The 14,118-nt window shown below is 37.6% G+C and overlaps 1 protein-coding gene across 1 annotated transcript in view; it reads left to right on the forward strand.

Moving 5' to 3' along the window:
- Nucleotides 1-14,118, forward strand: part of stk32a (serine/threonine kinase 32A) — a 66,400-nt gene that overhangs the window by 698 nt on the left and 51,584 nt on the right. Inside the window, exons 2-4 of the mRNA XM_026234168.1 lie at nt 765-905; nt 6,585-6,640; nt 7,066-7,217. Coding sequence (XP_026089953.1) covers nt 854-905; nt 6,585-6,640; nt 7,066-7,217 — 260 coding nt within the window. The 5' untranslated portion in view covers nt 765-853. The remainder of the gene's footprint in view (nt 1-764; nt 906-6,584; nt 6,641-7,065; nt 7,218-14,118) is intronic.

Below are 14,118 nucleotides of genomic sequence, written 5' to 3' on the forward strand. Positions count from 1 at the left end.
AGCAGCAGCTTAGGAGTTTATTGAGGCAAAAGTTGCTTAATAGTTAATTAATAGAGATAATTATACCTTACCACACCCTACAGTGTGACAACATAATTCACTGTGTCAAATTTCTTGTGTGGATGCAAAAAAGATCTCTCTTGAAGCTCTTTTATCAAGTAGATATGAATGAATGAACTCTTTTAACAACAACATTAACCATGTGACAGCTTGCTCTGAATAGAATTTAACCTTTCATTCCAATATATATATATATATATATATATATATATATATATATATCATCTTTTGAAAAAATTCTGAAGGGTTCACAAACTTTCAAGCAGCAGTGCTTATTTCATTATCATGTGGAAGCATTGTGTTCACTCGCTTATCTAACAAATACAGCAAAGCATTTGGGCAACATTTATTGTAGCCTAAGACAGATTTTGACACTGAAAACAGAAAATGTTAGCAAATTAAATTTACTGGTTTTATATATTTATATATAAAATTAGCATCACTGAGTCAACCCGAATCAGTACATTAATTTATACCAACAAAACGAGTTTTTATTGTTGAATGAGTTAAGTATTGCTCTTTAAAGTAACAAGGTTACCTCTTCTTACAATACAAAACCACTGCTAGAGAAAACAAGCGTTTGTGTAATTGGACTTCAGCCCAAGTGAGCACCAGAACATGTCATGCATGTAACACAAATCACTATCGTTTAAAGAGTGACAATATTTGATTTGCATTACCCTCGCACTCCTCTCTGTCCACAGGTCGTTCTTCAACAGAGGAATATATCCTTATTAACGAACGCAGGGGATGTTTCTGTATTAAACCGGAGATCATCACCTCTTCAGAAGTCATGGGACTCGGTCAGTCCAGCAGGACATCGGTCACCGATGACCCAGAGGAGGGTAAGTGTGTTACTGGAAAGAAAAAAACAAGCTGTTCCCGTTCCTATAGTTGGATAGAGGAGCCAAACTCACAACACATTAATAAATGAACTACTTTATGACTTTTCATGTAACCTCCTCTCTTTATTTCTAACTGTTAGGATGCTTTATTTAAACATGGGTGGATAGTGTGAATGAAGCGTCACTTCTTGAATGTTAAAATACGGAAACTGATTGATTTGAGCATCCCAATAGCATAAGTTTGGGGGAGGACTATCTAGAAATTCAATTCTGAAATCATTTACTTTCCCCATGTTGTTCAAAAACTCTATGAATGCCGTATAATGAAAGGATACAGTGATAAGGGACTGTCAACCTCTAAAAAGGATAAAAAGCAACATTTATTATAGTATTTATGAGATAAGCCACTGCTAGCTGTGCATTAAGTGATTAAATGAGGTGTGCATTAAATGGTTTTAAAGTAGAGCAGAGTGCATTGATACAGAACAGTGATTAAACTGACTGGAACTAGCTGTGCATTAAACAGACAGACCGTGGTAGAAAAGTGTCTTCTCAAAGTGCTTTTAGTGGAAGAAAGACAATAACATTTAAAGTGATAATCTCCCCCTTTGTAAAATTGTGTATTGTAACCACTTACAGTCACAAATGTTTTAATGTAAGCTGGTTAAATTTATAATTCTGAGTCTGACAGAACAGTCAACGACAATGTTTTGCTTTGAGAATATATGAGATTGCTCACTTTCAAACAGGATTTTTCCAAAGTAAACCCATACAACAAGATCCATAGCTGTTGACTGCAGAAAGTCATTTATTGAGGTTCTCATAAATCTGTCTGTGTGTGGAGGTGGGCCTTAAATTTACAGGTCAGATTCCAATAGACCTTTGTGTGTGTGTGTGTGTGTGTGTGTGTGTGTGTGTGTGTGTGTGTGCATGTCTCAAGGTTTCACTTGTGTCCTCATCAAGAAACACTGATGGAGAGAAAAAGATCTCTCCTGTGGAGCGAGAGCATGTTTAACTCTTTATTAAGAGTTTGAGATCTTCAGGCAACATCTAATTGTTTTCTAGCTTTAATCTGGTAACTGTTATTGACTTTGTGGGAGGTGCTTCCCGTTAGAGATGGGGCATTGACTATTTAGGACATGCTTATGACCCTCTGGAAGTCACTGTGAAAAAGGGTGTCAGCGTTCTCTAAGTGGCTGTCCTAGATCGTTTGCCCAAACTCGATGGGTCACCGATTCTTCAGATATGGGACAAAACATGACCCTCAAATGTACCTCTACTTTTTAAAATAGCTCTACATTTAAATAGCTCAGCATTTGGGCTTTGGAGTTTCATCAATGCAGAGATCTTTAAAAGTACCATTTGTTGTGATTTTATCTTTATTTGATGAAAACTGTGACATGTTTGCACTCACAAAACAAGCTTTCCTCAGATCATAATTCAAGAATTTGTATACGTTAAATATACGTTAAATACAGGTCCTTCTCAAAATATTTGCATATTGTGATAAAGTTCATTATTTTCCATAATGTAATGGTAAAAATTAAACTTTCATATATTTTAGATTCATTGCACACCAATTGAAATATTTCAGGTCTTTTATTGTTTTAATACTGATGATTTTGGCATACAGCTCATGAAAACCCAAAATGCCTGTCTAAAAAAATTAGCATATTTCATCCGACCAATAAAAGAAAAGTGTTTTTAATACAAAAAAAGTAAAGCTTCAAATAATAATGTTCAGTTATGCACTCAATACTTGGTGGGGAATCCTTTTGCAGAAATGACTGCTTCAATGCGGCGTGGCATGGAGGCAATCAGCCTGTGGCACTGCTGAGGTGTTATGGAGGCCCAGGATGCTTCGATAGCGGCCTTAAGCTCATCCAGAGTGTTGCGTCTCTCAACTTTCTCTTCACAATATCCCACAGATTCTCTATGGGGTTCAGGTCAGGAGAGCACAGTAATACCATGGTCAGTAAACCATTTACCAGTGGTTTTGGCACTGTGAGCAGGTGCCAGGTCATGCTGAAAAACAAAATCTTCATCTCCAGAAAGCTTTTCAGCAGATGGAAGCATGAAGTGCTCCAAAATCTCCTGATAACTAGCTGCATTGACCCTGCCCTTGATAAAACACAGTGGACCAACACCAGCAGCTGACATGGCACCACTGACCATCACTGACTGTGGGTACTTGACACTGGACTTCAGGCATTTTGGCATTTCCTTCTCCCTAGTCTTCCTCCAGACTCTGGCACCTTGATTTCCGAATGACATGCAAAATTTGTCCAAAAGTCCAGTGCTGCTTCTCTGTAGCCCAGGTCAGGCGCTTCTGCCGCTGTTTCTGGTTCAAAAGTGTCTTGACCTGGGGAATGCGGCACCTGTAGCCCATTTCCTGCACACGCCTGAGCACGGTGGCTCTGGATGTTTCTACTCCAGACTCAGTCCACTGCTTCCGCAGGTTCCCCAAGGTCTGGAATCGGTCCTTCTTCACAATCGTCCTCAGGGTCCGGTCACCTCTTCTCGTTGTGCAGCATTTTTTGCCACACTTTTTCCTTCCCACAGACTTCCCACTGAGGTGCATTGATACAGCACTCTGGGAACAGCCTTACCCTCTTGCTTGAGGGTGTCAATGATGGCCTTCTGGACAGCAGTCAGGTCAGCAGTCTTACCCATGATTGCGGTTTTGAGTAATGAACCAGGCTGGGAGTTTTTAAAAGCCTCAGGAATCTTTTGCAGGTGTTTAGAGTTAATTAGTTGATTCAGATGATTAGGTTAATAGCTCGTTTAGAGAACCTTTCCATGATATGCTAATTTTTTGAGACAGGCATTTTGGGTTTTCATGAGCTGTATGCCAAAATCATCAGTATTAAAACAATAAAAGACCTGAAATATTTCAGTTGGTGTGCAATGAATCTAAAATATATGAAAGTTTAATTTTTATCATTACCTTATGGAAAATAATGGACCTTATCACTATATGCTAATTTTTTGAGAAGGACCCTGTATAAACAATAGAAAACAATAAGAAATTTAAATATGTACATTTTAAAGATTACTGCATTCCTTCAAATGTCCAAACAAAAGGAAGAGTTTTAATTTTAATTTTCTGTTCCTTTGGTAACACTTTTTTTTGTAAACAATTTGTAGATATTTCTAAAAACATTTATGATATGCTTTATAAATTCAATTATTTATATACTATAGATTTGCTGACAGTCCCCATTAAAGTATGTTTCATTGCATAGAAATCCACTGTTTCCACAGTAATACATAATATGCATATATATATACTGTATATATATATATATATATATATATATATATATATATATATATATATATATATATATATATATATTTTTTTTTTTTTTCTTAAATGTATCTATTTATACATACAGATAAATATACACAGTATACACACATATATTATGGAAACAAACTTTTATTTTGGATGCTATTAATAGAATATATTCGATTTGGCAGCATTGATAAACATACATACTTTTGATTAATTAAAAATGGTGCAAGAGTGTAGTTCTCACAAAAATAAAAAAAAACTGTAGCATTTTATTTTACAGTCCTGTTCTGAATTTACATACTATGTAATTTCTCTAGTAATGTCCATGTAGTCAACTTCTATTACTCAGTACTGAGGTTTTCACACAAGTAGACACAGTGTAAACTAAAGCTCAACAAATAATTAATATACTCACCCTAACAGTACCTCTATGACGTTCTTTCTTCATGCTTTGTGTTGTTTGCTTCTACTTTCAAGACTCTGGAGTATAAATTAGAGTATTTTGGCATTTCCTGGAATTTGTGCCAGTTAGATGTAAGTTTGACATTTTAAGAAAACTCTCAGTTTTGTGCAAACTGCATCAGAAAATCTGTAGAAACTGTGAGCATGCTGTCTGAGGCTGAGACTTCTGATTTAAAACTATAAAGATCATCGCTGGTCCTTGACTAACAGAGGGAGTGACCACTGAGTAGAGTCCGTCATCTGTAATTGGTGCTGACAGCATTCTTTAGACTGCCTTTAACTGATGTGAGAGACGAGAAACGAGATGCGGATCATTCACAGGTCAGACGATGAGTTTATCTGCATTAGATGAGGAGTGAGATTCTGCTCAAATGTCTTCTGGTCCAAACCAAACACATCATGCATTAAAGGGGTCATGTGATGCTTTTTTAAAGATCATTATTTTGTGTACTTGGTGTAACAGAATATGTTGACATGCTTTAACGTAAAAAAATACACATTATTTTTCAAATACTGTATATTATTGCAGGTCTTTTAAGCCCCGCCTCTCTCAAACGCATCCTCCTTCTGACAAGCACAGTCTGCTCTGATTGGCTAACTGACCCAGTGCATTGTGATTGGCCGAATACCACAAGCACTCCCTGGAAATGTAACACCCCTTTCCATAATCATGAGCTTCATCTTTCAATATAAATGTGAATACCGTTAATAATGTCCTTAGTTTTACCATCAGTTCAAGCTGAAAGAGGAACAGAGTCGTGACAGAAACAGTGATGAAGCTCGTATGTGTTTGCAGAACACAAGCCATGGACGATTACTGTGTGACCCTCTCCCTCTCTCCCTCTCTCTCTCTCTCTCTCTCCCTCTCTCTCTCTCTCTCTCTCCCTCTCTCTCTCTCCCTCTCTCTCCCTCTCTCCCTCTCTCTCTCTCTCTCTCACACACACACACACACACACACTTACATTCGCAAATCTCCACATTTGAACAATCAATAGCAAATACCTAAACTAATAACATGCTTCCAGTCAGGAGCACCAGATTGTCGTAGTAAAGTCAGAATCACCTCCTCTCCAAGGTTCATGAAACAGTCGTCCATTAAATGCGTTGCTGTTCTGTTGTAAGTAATCTTAAAGATTCCTAAATGCATCTACTTTCAGAAGAACAAATAAAGTGCTTTTTCTTTCTCCTAGATACACACACATCTCTCTGACACGACTGCTTCAACACTAACTGTGTTACTGAAACCACTCCTTCTTTCTTTGCGTCAGCATTTGGGCGCATTACACAAATCTTCCCACACAGTGATGTAGAGATGTGGGGGCGTGTTTAAACGAGCTGTTTTAGGGGGCATGGCAGAGTCTTAACTTTATAAAGAATATCTCTTTGGATTTGAGACTTTAGTCTTTAAAACTACACAGATCTTCTTCATGTATCAAGAACAAAAGAGAAAATTGAAATCTCATCATATGACCCCTTTAATACTGAGGACTGTACATCAGCTTAAATCAGATGAGCAACTTCACAAAGAAATGTAAAACTGCTGCCAGCTGCTCATTCGAGTAATTGTCCTTGGGAATGAAAATTGATTGAATCAGTTCTGTTCTCTAATATGTGTTTACTGTTATACTGTTATTGTTATATTTTATGTCCTTTGTGGTGCTTGACATTTATGAACTCCATTTAATTTCATTGTGTGAACCAAAACAGTGGAGACATCTTTTGTGTGTGTGTGTGTGTGTGTGTGTGTGTGTGTGTGTGTGTGTGTAAGAGAGAGAGAGAGAGAGAGAGAAAGTGTGTGTATGTGTGTGTGTGTGTGTGTCCTACCAAAGTAATAAATGATTATCTTGTAATGCACTAACTGTTATATTACATTGGTGTAATATTCTGTACACTAAAATATATTTATTGTCTCCCCACAGTCAACTTTGACCACTTTCAGATCTTGAGAGCCATTGGTAAAGGCAGTTTTGGCAAAGTAAGTTTTGATTTATATTTGCTAGAAAACAAAACAAATTAAAGCTGGTGGCACTGAGGCCAAAGTGAGTCATCAGTGACCTTCACTGATTGTGTTTAAAACATTGTGCGTCACAGTGTGTCAGTCGGTCTTAAATATGGTTCAAAACAATACTTTTAAACATAACTTATAAACCTTTTAAAACAGACTTACTGTGAGCTCTGAAGTTGTTAATAAATGGCATATGCTTCTGTTGAATGAATCTGATGCATTATTTAAAAAAATAATAATAATAATCAAGTGAAATGGCAGAAAAAAAATGATAAAAAACTACATTACCCATGATGCTGTTCAGAACAATCCACCAATCAGACAAAAATATTTGAATACTCATTTACTCTTTTCCTTAAATGGGGAAAAACTCATACCATTTTTTTTTTCTTCAGGTGTGCATCGTCCAGAAAAAGGACACAAAGAAAATGTATGCCATGAAGTATATGAACAAACTCAAGTGCGTCGAGCGTAATGAAGTGCGCAATGTCTTCAAAGAGCTCCAGATCATGCAGAACCTAGAGCATCCGTTCCTGGTAAATTTCTGGTGAGTCTTTAAGTGATTCATCAGTGCTGAAACTAAGTCAAACTGCAGTATAATACACAAAATAACCTTGAATATTAATCTGAGCATTTATTCAATTTTTATGACGTAATCAGGTAAATTTGCAGTGTTTCAACAATACATAAGTAGCCAATTAAAAGACAAAGGCTAATAATTATAAAGAAATGTTTCTCAAAACCTACTGAGCCAACTCATTTCTGACCATGTTCATAAGTAGATGTCCTTTGGTATTTGGTATATGAGAGACTGAGTACACAGTAGCACTGTTGATTCTAATGTTAGCATGTTGCTAAGCTAACTATTCAGTTGTCTAATAAGTGTAAAAGCACACTGCATACACAAACATTCGTACTATTTACATTCTTACTACTTTGATTAGTGTATCAAAACCATGGTTAAACTGTGAGTACAATGGTGTAACTACAATAACCATGTTTAAAATGGTTTCATACTTCAAGTTTTACAACTAATACTCGAGCCAATCTTTGTCTTGACAAATGTTTTTGTCTAGTTTACTACTTCTGTACAATTTGAGGCAGTGTTTGCATCATCTGCTTATTTAAAGATACATAGTAATTCTGAATCAAACTTTTTTTTTTATTTTGTCTTTGTGTTCTGAAAATTTTGCCACGAGAACTAGTTTTTTAGTTCAGCTTTCAGCATGTTGGGAGACGTGCATAAAGTTGGTAACAGATGAAGCGTGAAATTTAGAGTCGGATATGGGGCAAAGCAGTTCAACAGAACAGCTCAAATCTGTTAAAATAGCAAGGTTGTATCAGCAAATATTTTTCTATCACTTTGCATATTTAAATTCTGAAACGCTGCAATACATACCTGAAGCAACGTAATAAAAACATATCTTGGTTAAGTACTGAACACAGGTTTTAGTGCTACTCACTGGACATTCACTTTGAAACTGCTGCAAATCTTCCAATAATGTATGAGACCGCAGGTTTTACGGCACGCTGCATAATCTAATTTAGAATAAATTCCAAACGACACAAAAAAATGCTTCAAATATTAAGACCCACGTCTTGTTTTCTTTATCAGACTTCACTGAAGCACACTGGAACACAAACCTTCATCCTCATCAGTATGTGAGGCAGGAATGACTACACTGCAAATTATTAAATCAATACCAGTGCATTTTTTTAATAACAAATGTAATAATAAGCATAAATGCCCACAGCAGAGAAGAGAAAACAGCCTTCTCTAAATAATAGCTGTGTGACGATTAATGTGAGAGGAATAGCTGGGGAATGGTAATGTGCTGTCGGTTTGAGACGGAGGTGAGTGCTGTGCATGTTCCCCTGCAGTGCTGCGGATGTGTGTGAGTTCTGCTGGACCGCAAGAGGCACTCAAGGTCAGATGTGAGAGACTTCAAGATACTGTACTCCTCTCTCTCTATCCTGCTGTAGTGTTTCACTCAATCTTTCTCTGGGAAATTTGGGCAGCTGGAATCTTGTTCATGAAACTATTGACAAAGAACAAAATTAATACAGTAAGAGTTCTTTGACAAAAATCATATCAATGAAAATCTGAAATAAAAAAGATATGGATACTTTAAAAAGGAGTAAAGAGCGCTTACAGAAAAGAGAGAGTGAAATTAAAAATATGTCATTTACTCACCCTCAGATTTGTGCGATATTTTGAAGAATGCTGGTAACCAAACAAGTGACGTTAGCCATTGACTTCAATCATAATTTTTTCCAAAACTTGGAAGTCAGTGGCTACCGGTAACTTTTTGGTCTCCAACATTCTTCAGAATGGCTCCTTTGGTGCTCAACGGAGGAAATAAATGGCCAGACTTTAGTTTGGGGAGCAAATTAACTAACTTTTTAAAAAAATTTTTAACTTAATCAATTTTGCTGCAATAAACTCCTAATCTGCTTCTTATTAATAGTTAGTAAGGTAGTTGTTAGTTTAGATATGGGTTCAGACTAAGGGAAATATGCTCTCAAATATACTCATGTAGAATAAGGCATTAATATGTGCTTTATAAGTACTAATAAACAGTCAATATGCTAGTAATATGCATGCTAATAAGCAACTAGTTAATAGTAAGAATTGGTCCCTAAACTAAAGTGTTTGCAAAGAAACTCATACAGTAAATATTGGGGATGGTAAGATTCAACGATTCGCATTTGATTCGCAAAATGTTTAACCCATCTCATCAACTCTTGTATAAGTTTCTAATAGTTGGTTTGTATTCTTTGCACTGTTCTAAACATTAATATTTTATGTGCAGCAGTAGCATGCTCTGGCTCAGCAGCATTACACCTGGTTTTAAATGGTGATTTTGAAGTGTATTGAGAATAACTCTTTCATCCTTTCATCACTTTAATAATTTTTCTGTGTTGTTTTGGTGTATTTTAAAGAGTTTTCAGTCAAAATTAAAACTCCTGGATGGTAGATATTCTACAATATTTTTGATAAACAACAACAGATAATGCAAGTGACAGAATATACATTCTGAAAGCGCCACCTGCTGGCAGATAATGAGTTTGCATTTTCAATAAGCCCATATGCTGTTTTTATTCAGACCAATGCAGAGACCGAACCATAAGGTTATTGCACTAGCCTATAAATATCAATTAAGACAGTAAGATATATGTGACCCTGGACCACAAAAACAGTCTTAAGTGTAAATTCTTCGAAATTGAGATTTATACCTAATCTAACAAATCAATAAGCTTTCTACTGATGTATGGTTTATTAGGAACGGACAATATTTGACCGAGATACAACTATTTGAAAATCCCTTACAATGTTTTTTTGGCTAGTGCTCTAGGGTCACATATATGTTATTAAATTAATATTATAAGCAATAACTTTTTAAAATTATACAATTTTATTTTATTCTATAAAACTTGTTTGAAAACCATTAAAAACCATGTAATTTTACCATTGAATTTGTAACCATGGACATTTCCTGACCCTGCACATACGGTATTTATTTTATTTGTGCAGGTCATAAAAAAGCAGGTCCTTTAAAAGCTTTAATTAAAAAAATGCTGCAGATACTGTACCCTTTTTAAAATATGGAAACAAAGAAAAGTGGCTGCTTCCTGTCTCACATGGAGTGTGTTCTGAAACTCTTCTGCTTGTGAACATCAGGCTTGTGGTCGAAAGTTGAACTCTCTTCTCCTGATGCCTGAGTGTCCAAAACACTCAAAAGGTTTTCTCAACTCAAAGCCATTGCACTTTTTTTAAGCATGCATGTGTACACGTATTCTAATGTTCCAAAATAATGTAGCATTATGTCATGAGCACTTTGAAACCAGATGCATTCAAGGTGAATCAATCTTATGCCAGCAGTGTGCTTCTGCAGGAAGTATAGCTTGACCAAGTGGGCTCACACCTTACGCTTTCTCAGCACCACGCTGTAATTTGGTCCCTCTTTGACAGGGGCCGCTGAGCAGGCATTGTCAACGGACAAATAAAACCTGTCAATCAAAGAGCAGTTTCAAATCAATGTGACACAACTCACAGTGGCATCTTAAGCACTTGCCATGCCTTTTCCTTGTCATCAGTAATTTATTAGATGTGTTCTTCTGCGTTACTGCAGGATCTCAGTGATGCCCTCAAATACGAATCAAACCCCCTCAAAGCATCACTAGAGAATGAAACATTCATGCCACAGTTAAAACCTTTTTTTTTGACAAGCATAGATGAAAATGACTATGCAAGAAACAAAAGCTATTTAATTCTAAACCCTTTTTTGCCTCACAGGCATGGTTATTATCCTTAATTATATTAATCATTAACTAAAACAAACCCAAAACATGTTCATATCTTGAAATTAAATAAATATTAACTAAAATAAAATAAAATGTAAAAAACTTAGATTTTGTTTAAAATATAAAATATAATTTAAAATAAAATATAAAATGTATTTTACTGTAACATTTTCAATATTTTTTAAATTATTAGTATTATAACTTAAAATAAGTCACATAAAACTATAAATTAAAACTATAGCATGTGCATGATTAGGCAAGTCTGATGATGTTCTGATATTTGTTTTTTTCCAAACATATTTTATAAATTCCAAATTATATTTATTTTAATGACATATTAATTTTGTATAAAATTATTTATAATTTATATAGAAATGTTAACGAGGACAGGAATTACGAAACCCTTCAGGTGTATTTATAACAGTACGCACATTTTCTTGTATATTAGGTCAAAATAGATTTCACTTACACAGAAAAGTATAAATTAATAAATGCCCATAAGAAGCAAGCAATACTATAGAAATAGCTAAATTAATACATTACCATTGGACAAGAAATTCTTATTGGGACAAAGGAAAAAGGAAACTCACTATGAACAAACTAAAAGTCCATGAAACTGAAACCAAAAGTGACTGAACTAAACATTACTGACAGAAATATAAAATACATTTACATGCTTGCTGTTGCAAAATATTGTTATCCAAAAGTTGTTTATTTTATCAAGAGAGCAATCTAGCAATCTAGTTTCCGCCATTATGTTTTCTTCCCTCATCTCTTGCTTTTCTGCAACTAAGGGCTTTTTCTACACATCCTTCTGGCTCATTTCCTAACAAGCTGTCTGTGACTCCTCCTGCTCTGTTTATGTGGTAGATATGCATGGCTTCTCAAATTGTGTGACTTTTCTAAAAATAAAAGAAAAAGAAAAACTGTCAAGTTTTGCTTGGCAAATGATACAAAGTGCAAAACAGTCCCATAGGCCAAAGCCATATCTACAGACCCCTTCATATCTATATCTTCCTTTTGATTTATTTTGATGGTGACCAACAATGCTCTAATGTTAGCTGTCTAAAATAACATCACTGCATTCTTTATATTTTAATAGATGTAGAGTCTAATTATAAATTCTGAGAGGGTTCCAATCCTGATTAAGTGATTTCTTAATCACTTAATCAGCTATGACGATTGTTTAGCACGTTCACGCAGGTCTCTTGAAGCATAAAGCAGTGATATGAAAACCTGAAGATTCTGCCTATGGTGTTGGGCAAAATCAGGGAGGAGAGAGCGTCAGTCATACTCTTGGCCCTGAACTGGCCAAATCAGCCCTGGTTTGCGGTCCTGAGAGAGTTAGTTATGGCTCCCCCATGGCGAATCACCCTCAGGAAGGACCTGCTGTCTCAGGCGAACGGCACGATATGGCACCCCAGCCCCGAGCTGTGGAATCTTCATGTGTGGCCGCTGCGGGGACCCTAATGAGTGGGATGCTCTGCAGTCACGGGTGCTGAACACACTTATGGAGATGCGCGCACCTTCTACCAGGCGCTGCTATGCTCTGAAGTGGGGAGTTTTCACAAAATGGTGTGAGGCCATTTATATTGACCCGGGGACCTGTTACGTGTCAGATGTTTTGCGCTTTCTACAGCACAGTATGGATAGCGGGAGTTTGCCATTTACGCTAAAGGTGTATGTGAACACTATTGCCGCTTTTCATTCCCTGGGTTACGAGGTTATGGTAGTAACTAGAGACGTTCTTTTCCGTGAATTGGTTCTTTCAGACAGTTCGATTCAATAAACTGGTTGAAGAAAACAGTTCATCGGTTCTTTTTTGCTCGACGTAATGATGTCACTGGTGATGATTGCCCTTGATTCTGTAATGATTGATCATAGGAAACGAGAAATTCAAATGCAGTGTTTTTAATGGGGTAATCCAAAATCTAAATCCAAAACAGGCTAGAAGTCAATAACAGGGAAAGCAGTCGAAAACAAGAAACACAAGAAACAAGAAAACGCAAGGGAACATGAGAAAACCGTGTGACGGAAAATGAGGACTCCATTAAAACAGAATCAGACAGGCTGGTGTACAGTATATGGACACCCAGGGAAACACAGACCAGACACTGTGACATTACCCCCTCCTCTAAGGAGCAGCTACCAGATGCTCCATCGAACACAAAAACAAACCAAGAAACACAGAGACCAGGAGGGATTTGGACTGGTGGAGGATAAGGGGGAGGGATGGAGGGCCAGGTTCATAGTGGGAAACAGAGACAGGAAGTGAAAAAACATAACAACAACCACAAGGAGACCAGGAGGGATGTGGACCAGCAGAGGACCAGGGGGAGGGATGGAGGGCCAGGTCCATAGAGGGAAATAGAGACAGGAAGTGAAAAAAACAAAACAAAACAACAACCACAAGGAGACCAGGAGGGAGGTGGACCGGCGGAGGAACAAGGAGGAGGGACAGAAGGCCAGGTCCATAGAGGGAAACAGAGAGAAAAAACAAACAAAACAACAACAAAACAAATAGGTCACGAGTGAACAGAAAGTTCAGGGGCCCAGGGCAGAGCCGACAGAGCAGGAATCCAGGGTGGAGCAGGTGGAACTCGAACCGTGAGTTCGAGACAGAAGCCCACCAGGGCAGCACAGAAGACCACCACAGCAGTGCGGTCAAGACAGAAGCCCACCAGGGCGGCGCAGAAGACCACTACAGCCGTGCGGTCGAGACAGAAGCCCACCAGGGCGGCGAAGAAGACCACCACAGCCGTGCAGTCGAGACAGAAGCGTACCAGGGCGGCACAGACATCACAGCCGTGCGGTCGAGACAGAAGCCCACCAGGGCGGCGCCGAAGACCACCACAGTGGGATCGATGGCACATGAGAGCAAGTCTGGTTATGTAAGCCTGGAATAGAGAACATGAACAGGTTAAGGGTAGCCTCCGTGGCCCTGAGGAGATGGTAGATGGTCTCCATGGCCATGACAGGGCAGGTGGTGTGTTCCTGGATGGCCTCCAGGAACCAGGAAGTTTGGCTGAGACATGACGAGGCACTGAAAGCTCCACAGAGATGTGAAGAAGCTCTGGTTGTTCAGCAGAGACGTGGAGAGGCTCTGGTAGTTCAGCAGAGACGTGGAGAAGCTCTGGTAGTTC

This window comes from Carassius auratus, chromosome 46 (assembly GCF_003368295.1).
Source record: "Carassius auratus strain Wakin chromosome 46, ASM336829v1, whole genome shotgun sequence".
NCBI classification, from domain to species: Eukaryota; Metazoa; Chordata; class Actinopteri; order Cypriniformes; family Cyprinidae; genus Carassius; species Carassius auratus.